The 20,627-nt window shown below is 40.8% G+C and overlaps 1 protein-coding gene across 2 annotated transcripts in view; it reads right to left on the bottom strand.

The window, feature by feature from the left end:
- FURIN (furin, paired basic amino acid cleaving enzyme) overlaps positions 1-20,627 on the bottom strand; it is a 216,003-nt gene that overhangs the window by 21,903 nt on the left and 173,473 nt on the right. For both annotated transcript variants that reach the window (XR_010790390.1, XM_066592733.1), the window contains exons 8-14: positions 19,808-19,980; positions 19,046-19,258; positions 14,338-14,438; positions 12,027-12,130; positions 10,153-10,270; positions 6,071-6,250; positions 4,143-4,267 (exon numbers count right to left, since the gene is read on the bottom strand). Coding sequence is in view for 1 of the 2 variants with exons in the window: in XM_066592733.1 (XP_066448830.1) it covers positions 4,143-4,267; positions 6,071-6,250; positions 10,153-10,270; positions 12,027-12,130; positions 14,338-14,438; positions 19,046-19,258; positions 19,808-19,980 (1,014 nt within the window). In the remaining variant the exon portion in view is untranslated. The remainder of the gene's footprint in view (positions 1-4,142; positions 4,268-6,070; positions 6,251-10,152; positions 10,271-12,026; positions 12,131-14,337; positions 14,439-19,045; positions 19,259-19,807; positions 19,981-20,627) is intronic.

Below are 20,627 nucleotides of genomic sequence, written 5' to 3'. Positions count from 1 at the left end.
GAGGAAAGAAATTCCAGAAGAGAAGGGAAGCACAAGAGAAGTCTTGCATAACTTAACAAGGACATGTCACGGGATAAACTCAGTGGGGCCGGCTGCACAGCTCTGCTGACTCTAGATATAGCTCCAGGCACTGTTAAAGGGTTATTCCCCATATCTACTTACCACCTATTCCTCAGGGTAGGCAATAAGTCTGATCAGTGGGGGTCTCACCGCTAAAACCATACTGATCCCAAGAATGAGGGTCCCATGTCCCCCCTCTCCTCCTGCCTGCAGGCTCATTGTACCCCCCCACAGTGAGGAGGAGATTGAATGGCGCAGTGCTAGAGAATTCCCGATACTGCTCTATTAATTTCAATGAGGCTGCTGGAAAAAGCCAAGTAAAAGCACTTTCTATCTCTAGCAGTCCCAAAGACACTGTGCATGGTAGACTGCAGTTGCATTCAATCTCCTCCCTTACTGAAGGGGTGCTGCGAGCAACAAAAAGAGGAACACATGGCCCCCTATTCTTGGGATCAATAAAGTTCTCAATGGTGAGGCCCCCACTAATCACACTTTATCTCCTATCCTATGAATAGGTTGTAAAAGTCAATTTTGGAAATATGCTTTTAATTGAGTGGTCCCCACCGCTCACTGTCAACGGGCGATGTTGAACTGGATTGACAGTCTGGAGTCTTCCATTGACATTGAGCAGAGGGGACAGCCCAGTTGAAGAGCCTGTCTGGGTGAGGAGATGAATATGGAAAAAACAAGACAAAAAAAGGGCGATAGAGTCATCGGGGTTGTAACTGCAGAGCTATGAAACCAGCCCTGCTAACTTTAGAAAGGACCTGTCATGGGATAAAGAAGTCATCCTACTTTAAGTCTTGCTGCAGGAAGTAGACAGCTCTGTACATTGCGCAATGGCCTGGGTTGGTATTACAGGTCAAGTCCCACTCCAACAGGACTCAGCCTGCAGTATCAATCATGGACATTGCACAATGTACAGAACTGTATGCTTCCTGCAGCAGAACACCACCCCTTTAAGCTCACTCTGCCTTTAAATGCAATGCTACAATATGCTCGTTTTAAAACCATTGTCCTCTTGACCTGCTACTTCTAGCATTCACAACTAATGCTGTATTTATATAGAAAACCACTTTAGCTAGAAAACATATTTGAATAAAAGTTATGTAAAAACATCTGTAAGGGACATCTGGAAACCGTCATCTTACAGCCATGAATGTTTTTTTCATATTCTTAGAAATCTATCAGCTGAACATCAGCAGTTTAAGATCTTCAGCCTACAAAATTTCATTCTATGCAAATGGCTAAAGCTGACAGTATCTCTGGTGCGTGCATGTAATCACCCCTGTAAGCGCTGACAACCTGCCATGTACTTACCAAAGGGATGTCATTTTATTTTTTGGAAACATTTGCTGTATGTTTTTAGGCAGCAGCCAGTGCCCTAGAATCATCAAGGAATTCAAACACTAATATTAGAGATTTTTCGAGTTCCGCAAAAACATTAAAGGAAATGTGTTCCATGTGTGCTGGAAATACTTCATCATTGTCTAATAAAATCAAGGGAGTGAAGTGCATTAACCTTGTATAAGAGAATACAAGTTCAAATCAAGGTTTCTGAAGCCTAAAGGCCCATTTACACGTAACGATTATCAGTCAAATTTTGTTCAAACGACCGAATTTGAGCGATAATCGTTCAATGTGAATGCGGAAAAAAAAAAAACTGCTCACTTTTCGTTCGCAGTTGTTTAGGCTGACTTTTCAGTCAGCTTATAAAACCTTGTTGGTTTCTTGTCCCGTGTAAATGGTCCCTGCTCAGCGCTTGCCGTTTGAGGTGAAGCGCTGAGCGAGAAGAGAGCACGCCGGCTGCAAGACTTTCAGTTTAACCCTTTCCAATCCAATTTTGGATTCAGGGTTTCCTAAAAGGCTTTCTTCTTTTTGCTGTTATACAACGGTGCCATCTGCTGGCTAAAGCCAGTGTGTGTGCGCCATAGAGGCTCCGACAGCGGAGTGGCTGACAACAGACGGTAGGAATACCCTGTTGGACGCCTTTTGACATTGGAGCTGTACAAGCTTCAATCTGAATGTGGGAAGGCGCCAGACAGTGGATTGGAAAGCGTTCAATGCTCTGTGCGATGACATCAGTGCTCGTACAGTTGTTTAAAAGACTATCGGCCCGTATAAAAGGGCCTTTAAGTGAGTCAGAATAGAGAGTGAGAAAGATCAAAATGGTAAAATGGTGTGAAAACACCTTTGGCAGTCTATTTTCTTCCCAAGTTCGATCCCCGCATGCGTCAGGTAGCTGGCTCAAGGTTTACTCAGCCTTCCATCCTTCCAAGGTCGGTAAAATGAGAACCCAGTTCGGTGGGGGGTGGTAATAAGTAATAATTACCTGAAAGTGCTGCGGAATAAGTTGGCGCTATACAAATACCAAGATTTATTTTTTTAACTTTATTTTTCTTTCCCACTTTTTGGCAAGTGGTGAAGATTCATCGAGTCGCCAGGAACCTTGCTCTACTGGGGTGTGTAAACTTCAAAAATTCACAAAAAACTGCAACAAAATGGGATCCATGCTATCAATTTTATTCCTTTTTAGCACTCAGATACTACTGCAGGCAATGGTTGACCAGAAAACTACCTGCGTCAACCTTCTAGCGAAGATTTTGAAAGGAACAACCACAATGAAAGATCAAAGAATTATTGAAAATACTGAAATTAGTGGGAAAAAAAATAGTCCTTGACAGTTGTCCTTGAAACGTCTCCAAATATCCACCTCCTTATTCACACCAGATTTCCTGTGACTGATTTTCATTTCCATCATATATTATGCATATTGATCATAAGAAGAGTACCCTACTATAAAACCACTTAATGCAATTTTGGGTGGGCATCTCAAAGAGGTTTCTCAGCAAATATTGTCCTTCTTGGCACAAAAACAAGACCATTAAACTGTATCAAAGTAATAAAAGTAATGATAGGGCTTATAACATTTGTCCATTCTATTTGGGAAGCAGATTTAATGAAACCAGGAAGCAAACTGGAACAATTTAGGTAGAGCTGCACTAATACTAATAAAATCTGAATTTCCTGCATACTTAACCCAAGCTACATGGCAATCCGCTCCAGAAACTCAAACCAGACGATGGTTATTTGAAATCCAATAAATGTAAAATAAATATATATTTATAATAGGGCTGGGTGATTTGGCCTAAAATTAATATATTTTATTTTCTTGCTAAACAAGCTAAAAATATTAAAATACAAATTTTTATCAGATAAGGGAATGGTAAGCACAGCAATTTTTTAATATATACGGATTATCAGACTTGAATGGGACAATTCTGATAATCAGAATAGCTGTGTATGCGATTACCTGGTGTAAAAGCATGGGGTACAAACTGTAGTTACATACAGGCAAAGGATGGGGTTCCACTCCACTCTCATCACAGCCTTGATACAATGCTTCCCCAGACATCGCACAGTCCCCTTATACTGTTCCCACCCCCATCACTGTCCTCTCCCCCTCATCACATCCCCAATATACTGCCCTCTGTCCCCTCATTCACAACAGCCAGCATGTACTTTCTTCCATACTCTTTAGCCATATAGTCTTCTCCTCAGAGGTGGAAGCAGTGTAGGAGTCCAGCATAGTGCTGATTGGCCAAGTCTCAGCCAATCAGCTCTATGCTTGATTTCTGCACTGACTTGGGGCTCATCAGCATCCAGTACACTAGTAAACTGGCTGGTGTTCCGCACAGCCGCTTCCCCTTGGTCCATTAGCCCCACCCACAAGCGCAGGGCTGATATCAATTTCACAACTGTGTCGAAAATAAGAATTGTGCCTCAGCAAACTGGTAATTAATCAAGCAGTACGGTCGCTCAGTGCTAAGCACTGTTACCTTGGGTAACATTTGCATGGAATTTGTATTTTCTCGCAGCGTCTGTGTGGATTTTCCCTGGGTACTCTGGTTTTGTACCAGGCTTCAAAAAAATACCAATAGTCGAATACAGATTGTGATCCCCAATGTAAGTGATAATCTGTGTACAGTGCTGCAGAATAAGCATGTGCTATATAAAAACGAGTAAAATAAATGAATGAGCCAGCTCTAATTTAGAATTAATCTGTTGAATGGATAACTTACCATAATTATTGTTGCCACTTGCATTTTCAATCTCCAGTAACCACTCTCCAGTCGGGTCCTCATCCCAAGAATGTGTGGTCATGAAAGCCCAGTCATTAAAACCATCACCAGAGTAATCATGAGGCCTGATAATACAAATCAAGAAATCAATGCCTTTTACAACACTAGATTACATAGTTGCTATATATTAAAAGGGGTGTTCTCAGTTATCAAGTTATCGCCTACTCACGGGATAGAGGATAACTATGATCGGTTGGGGTCCAACTTCTGATCCAGAGAATGGGGGTCTGGTCGGTCCTTGAGTGAATGGAGCGGAGGTTGGAGCAGTTGCAGGTCTGCACATTCACTTCACTGACAGTGCAGGAGATTGCCGTAGTGCTTGAACTTGGTATTCTCCAGCGCTGTCACTTAAGTGAATGGAGCAGTGCCACACCTGCACGACCTCGGCTCGATTCACTTGGGGACCAACTGGACTCCCAGTCTTGGGATCAGTAGGATCTCAGCAGTTGGACCCCAACCTACCATAAAATTATTCTCAATCCTGAGGATAGGGAGTAACTTTATAACTTAGTGCAACCCCTTTAATGTCCTAGGACATCAATCATGGTGGCTCAGCATCATTGGCTTGTGTTCCCAAGCAGTCCTTGGGAATAATAGCATTTCTAAAGCATGGGCATACGACCACACTCTGCTATTATAGCAAATATTTCCAAATTTTAGCCATCTCACCATAAGATTTGTGAAGGATTCTATCTACCCAAGTAGTTCATGTATTTTATTGAGAACACTGCTATTGATTTCCCAAATCATTAGCACATCAGAACATTACACTAGCTACACGTTCTCCTAAAACCCAACCTGTCAGATAGGCAGCCAGAGTCTGCTTCAAAATGAAGTCTCCTATTAATCTAGGGAAATATCTACACAGCCTACACCACCCCTGCCTGTCTGAGACCCGGAAGCCTTGCTCTACCACTTATGTAACGCTCAAAAATTGTAAATTGAAACAGTTCCAGCACTTTAGATTAACCATGTGATTGTTCATGTCCCACAATTTAATGCTTGGTGACATTGGGCATTCAAAATGATTATGTAATACTAATGGAAAACCCGTCCCAGAACGGCAACTGCAATACGCATACAGTAATAAGTAAAATATATAGCGGATCTATGCACGCTCAGGAAAGATATTCAGTGAAATTAGGTACAATAATTATATAGCAATGGTGTCAACTATTTCAAATACACAAAATACTCAGGGAAAACCAACGTGGAGGTCCCTTTGCTTGTTGCCCCACTGGCCTACTTTTGTAGTTACTGGCAGAATTTTTCAAAATTCTCTGCAGGCTTTTCTTCAGCGCATCAAAATAAAATATTTTCCCGGTAAACATTCCAACGAAGTCTGTCATGCCATGGAAAATTAGTCCGGCACCACACTCTTAAAGCAGTCTTAAATAAAATCTTTATTATTGATATCAACCAATCACAGCACAGCATTAATTTTACCTCTACAGTATAAGAAATAAAGCTACACTATGGGCAACAAAGAAACTTTCTATCAGACAGCTTTCATAAGAGTGTCGTGTCAGACTACCTTTCTGTGGCCCACCCTGTAGATGCTATGGTGACGATGAGTAAGGCAGTTACATAAAGCATACTATATAAGGATCTTCAACACAACAGTGACTGTGATCCTCTCCACCCCTGAATGAGAGAAACTGACAAGCTGATACAGTTAACCGACTTTCAATAGACGCAGACTTGCAATTTGACTGAAAAGCAATTATTCAGTGTGAATCACATACAAACAGTTCAGTGTAGAAAGGAAAATAGATATAAAAGAAGAATTATGTTCTTTCAATAGGTGGAAAAATGGATGTGTCCATATAATAGCACCATGAAACATCTTGCTTTAGTAACGTAGTTACCTAGGTGCCAGCAAACAGGAGCGGGTTCCCATAGGACTTGTCAGAAAAATGGCAAGGTCTCCTCGGCGATTGTAGGACAAGGTTAGTCTGGCCTGAACATGCTCCGAAGTGCTGATGTAATTGGACATCCCGATGCAGGGCTCCACTTTTCGCCTGACTTCCAATCGTTTCCCTATGTCCCTAGAAATCAGAACAGCATTTATTTATGCCAATTAGCACTCATGTTTGCCAAATGGAAAAGAATGTGAATTATTTAGGTCACTTGCCATCACAGTCGCTCATTAACTGCAAGAAATAAACAATGGATCTTGAAACAATTGCAAAAAAAGGCATTGGAACACATTAAGGACTAAAATAAATAAATAAATACAACGGCTGAATAAACAAGAAAAAGACTCATAATGGGTGTAGTTACAATAACATGTCAGAGGTTCATCCTCCCTTCTGGATACCAATCCATCTCTAGAGAAAGAGACCAATCAAGGCACACGACATACAATAGTGCATAGAATGGGTATTGTGCAGTGTTGATTTGCCAACGTAGGTGCCAACAATGGGCATACTCTGCCAGAATGCTGTTGGGGCAGAGACCGCAGCATACAGTACCAGGTGTTCCGAACACATCCCACTGTTCATTGTTTTATAGAACTAGTGCTACATGTATCTTCCAGGAACTGTATGCAGATGATAGAAGGTGGCAATATATTCTTCTCTGTTACAAAGCAATTCAGAGATAACAATGCAAAGATACAAGGTTGTAGGGAACAGAAAGGTAAGGTTCCTGCAGCCCTAAAGGGCACATATATCTGTTGTGGGTATCTCCAGGAACAGACGGGAGAAATAAAATAAAAACTATAAAAGGTTATTGGAATCCGTCAGCTTAACCCCAACCACAAGCAGAGCAAGAGATAGAGCGGCAGCTGTTTTCCCCTGCAGGGCTTCATTCATGCTCAGTTGCACAGAAGCCTCATTGAGCCTCTGGCTTTGACCCAGTGAGGTGTGAATAGTTTGTGTGTCTAAATCCCCCAAAGAGCCAAACCCAGGTAATACGCAGTCTGTTCCCAGGACTGACGGCGCATTTATATCTTAGTGACGAGCAGCGTTTAACAGCAGGAGCTGTATCCATTTACATGTGTTCTTCACAGGAACTACAAAATGATATATTCTCCTTTCTGGGAAATGCCAAAGAATGAAAGTCTTGTTCACTTGTTGAACTCAATGCAGCACAGAATAGGTTACATCTGAACTTCAGAACTTAAAAGGGCATGAATTCCCAGTACTGCCATCTGCGCCAGTGGTGCTAAGAAGTCTATGAGACAGTAGCGGCAATTTTTTTTTTTTATTCATTCTTTTGAAATCTAAAGAAGAAAGCAGATTCCACGTCCCGACTGCTACGATGTAACCACAGGATGCATTTTTCTAATCTAGTCAACTAGCAAAACACAGAAAATGGGGCACTGATCAGATCAACTGTTCTCTCTATGGAGAGTATGATTTAGTAGTAATGGTAATAGCATGGCTTTGATTCCATGCTCCCATCTAGCCAAGTACTTGAGTGATTGTACAGCTTGCAGACCATTTATTTTAATTGATGTCTTGCAGTTTAGTCCTAATTGGCACGACAATCAGAGAACGAAGCTCAATACTTACAATCAGACACCAGCGATGACCCCTCTACCCTGCTCCCCATACACTGGCGTTATCAGTGGCTACAGTAATTAAGGTATAGTCTGCAGCGCAGCATGCAGAAAATGACTCCAATACCATAACGAGAATATTGCGCTGACCTCATAAAACGGGCCAGTGTACATGAAAAAGACTATTGTGCAATTTGGATCAGGGCTGTATAGGCCCACACCAAATGTGCTGCAATTCCAAGGTGCAGAAGACAACAAATGAAGCTCATAAATGCTTGTGGTTGCAGGCACCGGTCCATGGCTTACAGTAAATTCCAGTTTTATTCACTGGATAATTTATCTTTAGACACGGCATAAATTAATACGGCTGTACTTAAAAGTTTAGTATTATGCCGGATATTTAGAAACCGTGTTAAAACTTTCCAACAATGTTAAAGTGACAAGGGCTTTGGAAGTAAGTAGGTGGGGGGTAGGGGTTGGAGGGTAGTTGGTTCATCACTGATCAGATGCTTATCCACTATCCTGCAGATAATTTTAGAACAGGAGGACTACTTGGTGCGCGGCTCATAAACCGCAGCAGCCAGTTTGAGAGCAGACACTGAGGGAAAGGTGAGGAAGAAAAGTATAAAATTTACATCCCCAGACTCAACTGCTTAGCTTATAGGACTCAAAAGTAGCTGACAGAGTCTCGAAGTTTAAAACTGGACACAAATCCTTTAATCCAAGTTTAATGGGGTATTGCGGTTATTTAATCCCTTGTAGCATTGATGACATATACTCAAGACAGGTCATCAATAGATTATCCATAGGTTTTGCCGCTTGGGACAACAGCAATCAGCTGATCTCAGCCCTGTACTCACTGCAGCAAGGCCGAACGTCCACACTGGGGTCACAGACGAAAAAAGGAATAGAAGGTATAACTCTCATTGAATTCAATAGGAACTTCTGTCTCAGAACCCAATGCAGTTGGAGCTGTCAACACATGGCCAACTGCAGTGAATGTGGGGGACTGACATCAGCTAATTGACGGAGGTCCCGAGTTGTAGACCCCCACTAATCACTTGTTGATGACTTATCCTGATGGGGCTAAAAGCCTAGAATACCCCTTTAATTTTTTTGACCCTATAATTCAGTGTTTCGCAAACAGTCATCCATGCTACCTGCGTGTTCACTGGAGTCTGCTTAGGAGTTACTTTGAAGAAATTAAGAGCGGTTACAAAAAGGATGCAGTAGTCTAGGGCTAGAAAATTAATCAAATTAATTCAATCAATCGCCATTTTGCTGAAGCACAATTCTGATTTTTATCAGAATTGTGAAATTGAGATTAGGCTTACCCCATGTGGATGTGGCTAATGTCAGGCTGGAGGGAAGTGGGGTGTACAGTATGGCAGGGAGCGGGGCTGTAATGACTGGGGCAGGACAGTCTATGGAGGTTGTGCTGGGGTGTGTGCAGAGTACATGGAGGGCTGTGATGACTGCAGGATATGGAACCACATGCTTCTAGTGCGTATAACTAAAGTGAATACTCCATTCTTTTATATAAAGGAATTGCATACACACCAATTCTTTGATAAGTATTTATCAGAAGCTCCCTGTTCAGTTCTGGTAATCCTTGTATATTAAGGAATCGCTCTGAATGCAATTTCCTTATGTAAATAAGGGAGATGGAGTAATACCTCCACAGTGCCACCCATTGGAAGGCAGCCTTCCATCAAGTCAAAGTTAGACTCTTTATACAAGCCCTGTAACAATGACTGGGAATTAAAAGCAAAGCCAGACTCCATGTACAGACAGCTGTTTCAGGGTATTTGTCCTTCATCAGTGTACAGTAGGAGTCTGGCTTTGCTAGTGAGAGGCCTTGGATGCGTGTCAGAAACGCTATCTTTTCTCCTTAGGGAGAGCACCTAGACTGAGTGGGGAGACTCAAAAGGCCATTCATGCATTATTCCATCTCCCTTATTTGCATATTACCCAGAGGAGCACGAATAGTCTTTTAAGTTTCCTCACTCACTGTCTAGATGCTCTCCCTAAGGAGAAAAGACAAGTGTTTCTCATCCCTTATGTGAAAAACAGGTGTCTTGGTATTTTTAGCTGGTTTAGCAACAAAAAAAAACTAAATAAAAAAGAGGGAAAAAGAAAATAAAACACAGAAAAAATTTGAGATTTTAGTTTTCAGCCAAATTGCCCATCCCTCCACTAGTTGCAGGGGTTCTTCAGGATGAGGACTTTTCTTTAATCGTCTCCAAGTGAGAAAGATTATGGATTACTGCATTACTTATTTTCTTGCATATTACTAAATGCAAAACCTGCTTCCGTCCACAGCTTGGCTAAGCAGTGGAAGCATTATTCTGCATACACATTTCAAATCTGTAATATTAGCCAAGCATTCCTTCTGTATGTCCAGATGGCTTGAAAGAAAAGAGGATTGAAATCCGTATTACTCACTTGGGTTCTGTGAGTATGTTAATCACACATTTTCTCTGGGGTCCCACTGTGGTCCAGTTTTTAGCCAGAGCAACCATAGCGCCAGCATCCAGTAGCCCATAGCCGTAAGAATGGCTAACTGCAATACAGAAACACATGAAATGTTAAAAAATGTCTGCTTGTTTTTCTTTTGTCTCGCTCTTCCACAGGGTTGGTGAAAATGCCCAGCATTGTGCAATAGCATGTCTTACAATACAAGTTCCAACAAGTAGAGTGTCCTAAGGTGACTGCAGCAGTGTACTTGGCTCAGGCGAATCGTTTCATCATGCATGAATTCAACAAAGAACAGATAAACACACCTTATTTCTGTCTGCAAGGTATGTATATAATTATACGTAATCCATACATAAAACATATAAACCGAGAGTGAAACTTTCCCTATGTTTTCATCTAGTATAATCCTCTCACAGATAAAAAGGCAGCACGGCGGCCACTATGACAGCAAATGGCTATGATGGGGCATATTAACACATTCACCTTTGCAGGGTTGCAGATGGGAACATTGTTAAAGATAGGCAAAAATAGCTTATGCATCGATACATAATTTACTTTGTGCATCGGCTACTAATATGCAGTTAACAATATGGTTTATATTGTGCTGCAACTTTGAGAATTGAAGCTTTATATTAACTTTTGAGGAATATAGTTCATTTTGGCTTCTGTATGCCAATCCTTTCAGAACTAAAAAAAAACCTGTAAAATAAATAATCTGCAACTGGGTTCATTTTCAAGACAGTCTGAAGCCTTATTCATTTTTAGGTTTGGAACCTGTGTTTAACAACACTCCTTGTTCCAGAAGTAAATCTCAGACCTACTGTAGTCCTACTGAACCCAGCTTACAGCACAATAGTTCAAGGTATTAAAGGCTATGGAAACCTTTGTACATTAAAACAAAAAAAAACACATACATGCCATGTTCCTCTAGTAAAAAAATGATGCACTTATTTGTTTTTGCATCAAGTTTTCCTTCTCATACATTTAGAAAGTCTCATACTTTGTTAGCAGGCTCTCCTACATTCAGTGGGACGCCCGCTGACCAAAACTTGACGTGGCTCTTCAAAAGTTACTGAAAAGTGCAGCTACTCTTTAAGGGATGTCCAAATGGTCGTAAACGAAATCAGACAGATTACCGTTTTGCGAGCTAATTGTAGATGGTAAAAACACAAACTGATAGCGGCCCTGGCTTCTATTAAAAAAATAAAAAATAAAGTATAATTACAAAATTAATCACCAAAGATACAAAAACCAAAAGGCTAGAATGGACCATGGGCAATAAGTAAGCTGATCTTGTTTGAAAACCTGCCATTAAAGTTTTCTGCAGTGTCACTCTGCAGAAAACACAATGATGCAGTTATCTGTTTTTGGATCAAGTTTTTCTTCTCATGCATTTAGAAAGTCTCATAATTGGTTTGCAATTGGCTCTCCTATATTCAGGTTTGTGTCTTGGGGGCATTCCCAGCACTGACCAGTTGGTTTTTTTCATGCATGCACACAAGCTCAGCTCCCCCTGCCCTCTTCTCTTTCGGAGGCTGTGTAGCAAAACCACACCCATTCAATACTACACAGCTCGCTCATCCTCTGTGAAGTAGCTGTTGGTCCTGTTCTCCCTTATTGTTAAGAGCTCCTGATATCCTCCACCATCACCCCCTGCAGTGTAACAGTAGTTTCCTCTGTTCTGCTTGGTCCTCCTGATGAGGTTTTAATTTCCAAAAACACACTGATTTAAAAAAAAAAAAAAAGAAGTGCAAAAGGTGTACATAGTATTTAAATTTGGAATATAGACTATTGAATGAGGCTCGACAATAATACAACATGACTGCGGAGTCTTGTATTACCTTTCCGACCAACTCCATTTGTGATCCAGTCGTTTGTGTTAAGATGCGCTGGATTGGAGGTCCGTACTACTAGATGTTGCATATCTCTCCACGTGAGATTGTTACTATGGATGAATGAAAAAAAAATCGTTATAGAAACTAACACTATGCTAGAGACGCAGCATCACTATTTAGAAAAGCAAGCATATCTGCCAAATATGTGCACTGCTGCTCAATAACGCCTATGCATAAAACTAGTAAGTAACCGGATTTTTTAAGCGATAGTAATAATTATGTTGTCATAGAAACAGTCGATGCTTGCTCTATAATAAGATGCAATTATCTGACAGATTTATAACGGTCAAGGCCGCTGACAGACATTAAATATTTAACCTCTTCTTCTTAACTACAAAATACACAATCAAAATGCATTCCAAAACCTGAATGGAGAATAAATGATGTGATCATGACCGTACAAAGAAAACAGATACCGGCAGCCACAAATTAACACCCATCAAGCCTTCCCAAGTACATCAATGTAATTACAGAGTGGAGAGGAGTGGAAAACAAAATATTTGGATCACTTGAACAGAGCAGCAACAAAATAAAACGGATTTTTAGCCGAAGAATCCAGTGTATGTGAGCTATTAAATAACCGTGATAACTAGTTTAGCATGACAAAATTAATATATATGGGGCAGGTCTCTGTTAAAGCCCCACTCAGGCGAAAACCTATTTTTCCATCCAAGCCCCCCCCCCCCACCCTTATTGCCTGTCATAATCTGGATGTGTTCAACGCATATTGCAGTCTCTTCCATGCAGTGCAGCCCCTCTGACTTATATTCATCAGACACAGCCAGTAGGCTGAATGATCATCTCCTTCATTATAACTGTGTGACAGGAGTCTCTAATCATCAGCAGTAATGTGACAGGGGTTTGTGTCTTCTCACAGAGAACTTGTGTGGTAGGGTACAGGAACTATGCTGACTGTAAAACTGACTTTTTGAGAAAACATAAAGCCAAATAAATTTTAGCTAGTCAGAATGGAGCTCACATGACTCACCTGAAGAGGACAGCTGCAGGCAGTAAGGAATTACTAAATAAGGTAATAAGTCATATTCTGGGGGACTAATTATGTCATGAATGGAAAAAAATAAAAATTCACCAGAGTGGCTCTTTAAATTGGAATTGCTCTCAATAAGGCTGGGCACACACTCCTCATGCGAGCGAGATGCGCCAAAGGTGCTTGGGCGCAACTCGCATCAGACAGCACATGGACACCTGTCTGTGTGCTGTTTGATTCGTGCTTAGGCAGCACATTGACATGCATTAACATGTTCTACTTCTCATCCGTGATACGGACATGAATAAGACATGTAATGAGTTTCTTCAAGCAGACCATCGATCCATTTGAAAAAAGCCAATGTGCGAGTCCTTATAGTCCTATAATAAGGCTGCGTGCTGTTCACAGATTAACACTGCCAGCTCATAACTCCAAATACACTAGTGTGCAGGGGGCCCAAGAAGAACAAAAGAGTAGCCATTAAAAGATATATCTAAAAGATTAATAAACGCAATTACCAAACTTTTTACTTTGATAAAATTGGGAGGCTGATACTAAGGAATATAATAAGTACTACCCTCATTTCTTATTCCAAAAGCACTAGAACAGGCTTGTACTGTGCATAGATATATGCTCTTATACCGTTTAACCATAGCACTAATTCACACACCATAAAACCTTCACATCTATGTTGGTCTTTCTGTTGTAGTATTTTTTTTAAGTGCAAATTAATCACACCATGTCTGTGCCTTGTCATATGTATTTGTGTATATATATGCATGCCTCTTCAGATTCATTTCATTATGCCTTGATGAAGGACCCTGTGAGGTCTGAAAGCTCGATTTACATCATGTATTTTTGTTAGGTATTAAAAGATATCGTATCGACAAGATTACTTCTTGGTTTCTCTTACTGGGAACAATCACACATACAGTTTTTGCATATGGAAATTACTCCGAAAGGACTAGCAGACAATCTCGATTATAATAGATAGTTCTTTCACAAGCCAACAATGTGTCATTCTATCACTCTCCCATAAGCTTTTGTTGTGTACCTAAGCTCTACATCCTGCCATTTCCCTACATCATATCGTACCCCTTTGTTCGGTTAATATGTAGAATTCCACTGTTTGTGCAGAATCAATTATTGTCCAACTATGTAAAATAACGACTTGATTTGTTATATATTAAAACCCAATGCAGAAAGATTTGCAGCGCTAATGTCACATTGGAAAATCTATACAAGACGGTCCCAGACAGTAATACATACTTTGCCTCCAGAGCGAGCGCGATGATTCCTGCAGCCAGGGGTGCCGACGCGGACGTTCCAGTATGAGTGTCTGTACATTTCTGTCTTAAATCAGTTGTTACCTGAAGGAATATGAAATCATCTTTCATGAACACAGCACGATGAACATAGCTGCCAGCCTACAAACAAAATTGCCATCTCCAGCCAGTAAATGCATGCCATTTGTCATTGAGTATTCTAGCTAAATACAAGGCTGAGTACACACTATGGGGTTTTCTCTAGGATTTATGAATTTGCTTTTATGCATCCTGGTACCTACAATGCTACAACGGATGTCAATTTTTCAGTCCTGGCATGTCTTGAGTATACGTCAACAGTTTAAGATGATCGTCTGAAACACTTCTTGTAGTGGCTTATGACCGCGTTAGGCTTTTGCATGAATTTTCATTCCCGTTTTACACCCCCCGACAGTCTACTACTAGTCTGGATATGCCACTTCTGAGCATAGCAAGATACAGAACAGCAGGACTGAACCAGATAGAAATGTTAGAATGCATTTTAAAAAGTAAAACTGACATATTAAAATGATCCTTTTTAAAAGTATTACTTCGTTTAAAGCTAAAGATAGCATTTCAATTGCTTTCGGTGTCAAAGGAGCCATGCCAGTAATACGAAGCTGTCATGTCACTACGTGTAAAATTTAAAAACCGTGCCGTTCCTCTCCCGGTCCTAATCTACAGCAGTCGAATGTCAAAAAAACTGTAGCAATTTGCAGACTGTGATGAATTGCAATATACTGTAGCCGTTCACATGCAGTTATCACCATTGGATCTCTCCAAAACGGGTTTTCCAGCTATATATTAATATGCAGTAACTCTAATTTTTCTTATCTTTCCAAAAGTATCTAAAATGAAAAATGAATTTTGCAAACCTTCTGAATAAAAATGTCCTAATGTGGATGGATGGGGAAAAAAAGAAAAAAGTATGTAGGATGAGACTCTAGGATGTCTAGAACTATGGAGACACATCACTCTGCATAGGAGTTATAGAAAGATGGCTGCAAAGTTGTTTAACTTTTTATCATATACTAGCTGATTACGCGGTGTTGCCCGTCTATTTAAATACGTGTGTGTATATCTATCTATCTACATACACACATTGATTTAATATATTAGTGTGTGAGGAGGAGGTCGTCTGTGTAACATCTTACTGCATGAGGAGGAGGTCATCTGTGTAATATATTGGTATATCAGGAGGAGGTCATCTGTGTAATATAATTGGTATATCAGGAGGAGGTCATCTGTGTAATATAATTGGTATATGAGGAGGAGGTCATCTGTATAATATTAGCATTTTAGGAGGAAGTAGTCTGTGTAAGATTATTACCTGAGGAGCAGGAGGTCTGTGTAATACTGGCGTAAATTAAAAATCGAAAACTCACCAACTTCCCTTGTAATGTTTGTTGCCAATAGCAACCAATCACAGTTTTCATAAGAGTGGGTGCTAGGCTAATTTCTGTGTGGTACATAGTGGCTCAGTGCTGGTGGGAAGCTGTGTGGTAGTTGAAACAGAGGAGGAGGTCGTCTGTGTAATAGATTAGTGTAGGATGAGGAGGAGGTCGTCTGTGTAATAGATTAGTGTAGGATGAGGAGGAGGTCGTCTGCGTAATAGATTAGTGTAGGATGAGGAGGAGGTCGTCTGCGTAATAGATTAGTGTAGGATGAGGAGGAGGTCGTCTGCGTAATAGATTAGTGTAGGATGAGGAGGAGGTCGTCTGTGTAATAGATTAGTGTAGGATGAGGAGGAGGTCGTCTGTGTAATAGATTAGTGTAGGATGAGGAGGAGGTCGTCTGTGTAATAGATTAGTGTATGATGAGGAGGAGGTCGTCTGCGTAATAGATTAGTGTATGATGAGGAGGAGGTAATCTGCGTAATAGATTAGTGTAGGATGAGGAGGAGGTCGTCTGCGTAATAGATTAGTGTATGATGAGGAGGAGGTAATCTGCGTAATAGATTAGTGTAGGATGAGGAGGAGGTCGTCTGCGTAATAGATTAGTGTATGATGAGGAGGAGGTAGTCTGCGTAATAGATTAGTGTAGGATGAGGAGGAGGTCGTCTGTGTAATAGATTAGTGTAGGATGAGGAGGAGGTCGTCTGTGTAATAGATTAGTGTAGGATGAGGAGGAGGTCGTCTGTGTAATAGATTAGTGTAGGATGAGGAGGAGGTCGTCTGTGTAATAGATTAGTGTAGGATGAGGAGGAGGTCGTCTGTGTAATAGATTAGTGTAGGATGAGGAGGAGGTCGTCTGTGTAATAGATTAGTGTAGGATGAGGAGGAGGTCGTCTGTGTAATAGATTAGTGTAGGATGAGGAGGAGGTCGTCTGTGTAATAGATTAGTGTAGGATGAGGAGGAGGTCGTCTGTGTAATAGATTAGTGTAGGATGAGGAGGAGGTCGTCTGTGTAATAGATTAGTGTAGGATGAGGAGGAGGTCGTCTGTGTAATAGATTAGTGTAGGATGAGGAGGAGGTCGTCTGTGTAATAGATTAGTGTAGGATGAGGAGGAGGTCGTCTGTGTAATAGATTAGTGTAGGATGAGGAGGAGGTCGTCTGTGTAATAGATTAGTGTAGGATGAGGAGGAGGTCGTCTGTGTAATAGATTAGTGTAGGATGAGGAGGAGGTCGTCTGTGTAATAGATTAGTGTAGGATGAGGAGGAGGTCGTCTGCGTAATAGATTAGTGTAGGATGAGGAGGAGGTTGTCTGCGTAATAGATTAGTGTATGATGAGGAGGAGGTAATCTGCGTAATAGATTAGTGTATGAGGAGGAGGAGGTCGTCTGTGTTAGATAAGACTGAAATAAAAACCCATCAGCTCAAGTGCAATCCTGGCATTCACCCCCTCCTCCTCAGGGGTAGTGGGACTGTCTCATCCCCCCAAAAAATTTGTCCCCATGGGATGAGTTATATATGTACCAAGTTTGGTTGAAATTGCTCCAGGCGTTCATGAGTCATGGTGGCACATACACACATATAGACAGCTATCCTATTTTTTATATATAAAAGATAGATTAGAGCAATAAAAATAAGAATAGGGTTGCAGAGGTCTTCGTAGACTTTAAATATAAATCTGTTTAAGGGTGGAGGACGGGTTACACAGATTATTATAATCAGAACAAAACTGAAGTTCAAAACCCAAAAGTTTATGAGTGGATTAAAATAGATGGGCAAAGACCAAAAGTCTATACAATAAAAATGGTCAAGAAAATAGACTGGATCAAACAAACCAACGTGCGCACAACTTCCTCTTGTTAAATGTCCTAAAAACCAGTTATCAACTTTAAATACGTGTTAAAAAAAAATTAAACTGACCACCCTTAGCTTTTTCTGAAATGTCATGGAAATGGGCCAAGAAAAACAAACACTCTTTGTTCAAGCTGTATGTTGTAACGTTAAAAAAGCAATGTAAGCCGCAAGGCAAACAGAAAAGTACACACTTGGTACAGAGCAGCTAGAGAATGGACATGGTCCAGAACTATCCAGCCTGCATTATGTATCTTGTGGAAGTAGGTGCAAGAGTCTTTATTTTAACCCCTTAAGGACCTGGGTGTTTTTTTGTTCTAAAAGACCCAGGCACTTTTTAGGGATTTTACCCATTTGGTGGATTGACTGCCCTATTTTGTTTGTTTTTTTACAGCTACTAGAATTAAGTTTGCTGCGTTTTTCCCCGGTGACATACATGTTTTTTTTCTTTTAGACTGACTTTTTATTAGTGGTGAAAAGGTTAAAAAAAAAAATATATATATATATTTTTGTATATAAAAAATTTACTGTGCTTGGTCCTTAAGGGATCAAAGAGTAACAGCAGTTTTCAGGAATTTTTGACATGTCAGACATGTTAAAAGTTTTGATCAGTGAGGATCCCACTGCCAAAACCCCTGCTGATCCCTAGAATGAGAAGGTTGCTGCACTCAGTCGAACACTGTGCCCCCTCCGACTGTTTTAGCTGCTTTTTGACTCCTGGCAGCGGAAGGCAGTCACAAAGAGGTCTACATAAGCTTTCTAGCAGCGGGACCCCCACTGTTCAAAACTTTTGACGTGTCTCTCTGCAGCGTTAAAAGTTTCTGAAAAGTACAGCAACTCTTTAAGGAATGTCCAAATAATCGAAAACGAAAATCAGACTGATCATTGTTCTCCAAGCTAATAATGGCTCCTATAAAAAAGGTATATTATGTAATTAATAACCAAGAGATACAAAAACAAAAAGGTTAGAATGGACCATAGGCAATAAGCTGATCTGGTTTAGAAACCTGCCAGGCAAGTGTTCCATTTTCCTGCAGTGCCACCACAGGAGAAATTAAGTATTACACAGATGTCAATGCTTTTCCTGCGTAAGGCAGGACAGGTGAGATCATTCTCCTGTGCAGACTATATGAAGATCTGTTATGATCTGTCTTTTTAGCATAATTTGATGCTCAGAACTTCAAAAAGCAAAGAAAACATGATGGCAGAGAAGCTGAACACTAGCGTGAGCAAGGCCTGGCGGGGGCAGGAATGACAGTAATGTACTTATAAATGGTTTATCATATTTACAGTTTATTATGAAAAGTTGATTTAATGGAAATTAGGCTGATTACTGGATAACCCTGACCTGAACCAATGAGGTTTGTGTCAAAAAGAGAAAAAAAGAAGGGAAATGGTTTCCATCTTTGCACATAACACAATACTCACAATCTGCTTTTCATTCTGGTTTCCACTGCTGTATGTGGTCGCCAGTGTAGAGGAGCAGGCCTCGCTGTACCATGGCACGTTGCCGAGCTGGGTGGTGCTACTGATGGACAATGTATAGATGCTGTTTGTGTATCCGTCACAATTGCAGCTGTCATGTTCTCTCCCACCATTTCCAGATGCCCACACGTATATAGAGCCCAAACTATTACGACCCTGCAAGTAGGCAAACATTAAAAATGCTAGTTATGTATACAGTTACCCTGCTGTTCAAATCAAGGACTAAAATCATGCTTAGTTTTGATATTCCATTTAGCCTCAGGGTAATGGGTTAACCCTTTTTTTCCCATAGCGGTTATGCTCGTTAGTATGCTTGAAAGAAATAATAATATTTCACATTTTTTTTCTCCATTACTCCCTAAAATAAGTTAGGAAAGACACAATTTATTATTTAAAAAAAACCAAAAACTTACAGATCTATAGCATTTAGAATAGGGTGACACTTCTAGTTTTGTAGACACAGCTGTAAATACTGGGATGGGGGGTGTTGAAGGTTTAGTAATCCAATTGGATTACAAATCAAAGAAAACATCTCTATTACAAAACAGATATATCACAGGGTCACATCATTAGCAATAGGTGATGTCCACAGCTCACCTCCTCCACCTCCCCGTACAAGTCACAGAGCATGCTCTGAACACTCCTCTAGAGAAGTCAACGACTTGTTTTCTGAGTGTTTCGGAATGCATTGAATGTTAAACATACCTGATTTACTCCTCTGAAGAAGGCCTCTTCTGCAAGATGGGCCGGGCCATCCACAGTTTTCCCATCATCTTCTGGCCCCCAGCTGGCACTGTAGATATGAATATGGTTGGGGTTTAGCCCTAGTGATCTTGCTTCAACAGCATCAGTTACTTCACCGTCCAGCATCCGAACACCTATCAGAGGAATATTGGAAGGATTACACAGTTCACAAATAAATGTGAGGACAAGTTAATATCATCAAATATATACTAAAGTGAACATTATGTATTGGGAAGCAAATATAAGTAACACTTATACAAGTGTTACTTATGCGGGTCTGTGTTAAAATCTGCATCATCAGTGCAGTTTTTGATATGGATTTTGGTGCAGATCTGCCCCCAATTCTGTTGCATGTGAGCATACCCTTATAGGACAAGGGTTAATCTTACTTGACCTCTCATTTTCTGCATGATAATTGACCACGCGGGTAGGGCCTAGCATTCCTATTGAATCATATTGCAGATAGAGCAATGGGGGGAGAGATTCTGCTACGGCCAGCTGCCTTAAAGGGGTTGTCCAGGATTAGAAAAACACCGCTGTGTTCTTGCCGAAACAGTTCCAGACCCCCACAGTGGTTGTGGTTGGTATTACAGCTCAGCTACTTTGTGAGCTGCAAAAACCACACAACCTGTAGCAGGCGTGGCATGTTGTGCTAACCCTGGATAACCCCTTTAAAAGCCAGAGAGAGGGGAAGGGGGGGCGAGAGGAATGGCTCATCTTCCCAGACACACAATTCTTTCCATATTTCATAGTATTCTAATTACTATACAAGACAATAGAA

This window comes from Eleutherodactylus coqui, chromosome 2 (genome assembly GCF_035609145.1).
Source record: "Eleutherodactylus coqui strain aEleCoq1 chromosome 2, aEleCoq1.hap1, whole genome shotgun sequence".
In the NCBI taxonomy this organism is placed as follows: Eukaryota; Metazoa; Chordata; class Amphibia; order Anura; family Eleutherodactylidae; genus Eleutherodactylus; species Eleutherodactylus coqui.
Note: the sequence above shows the minus strand (reverse complement) of the source record. Positions and strands in the feature narration are given on the sequence as shown.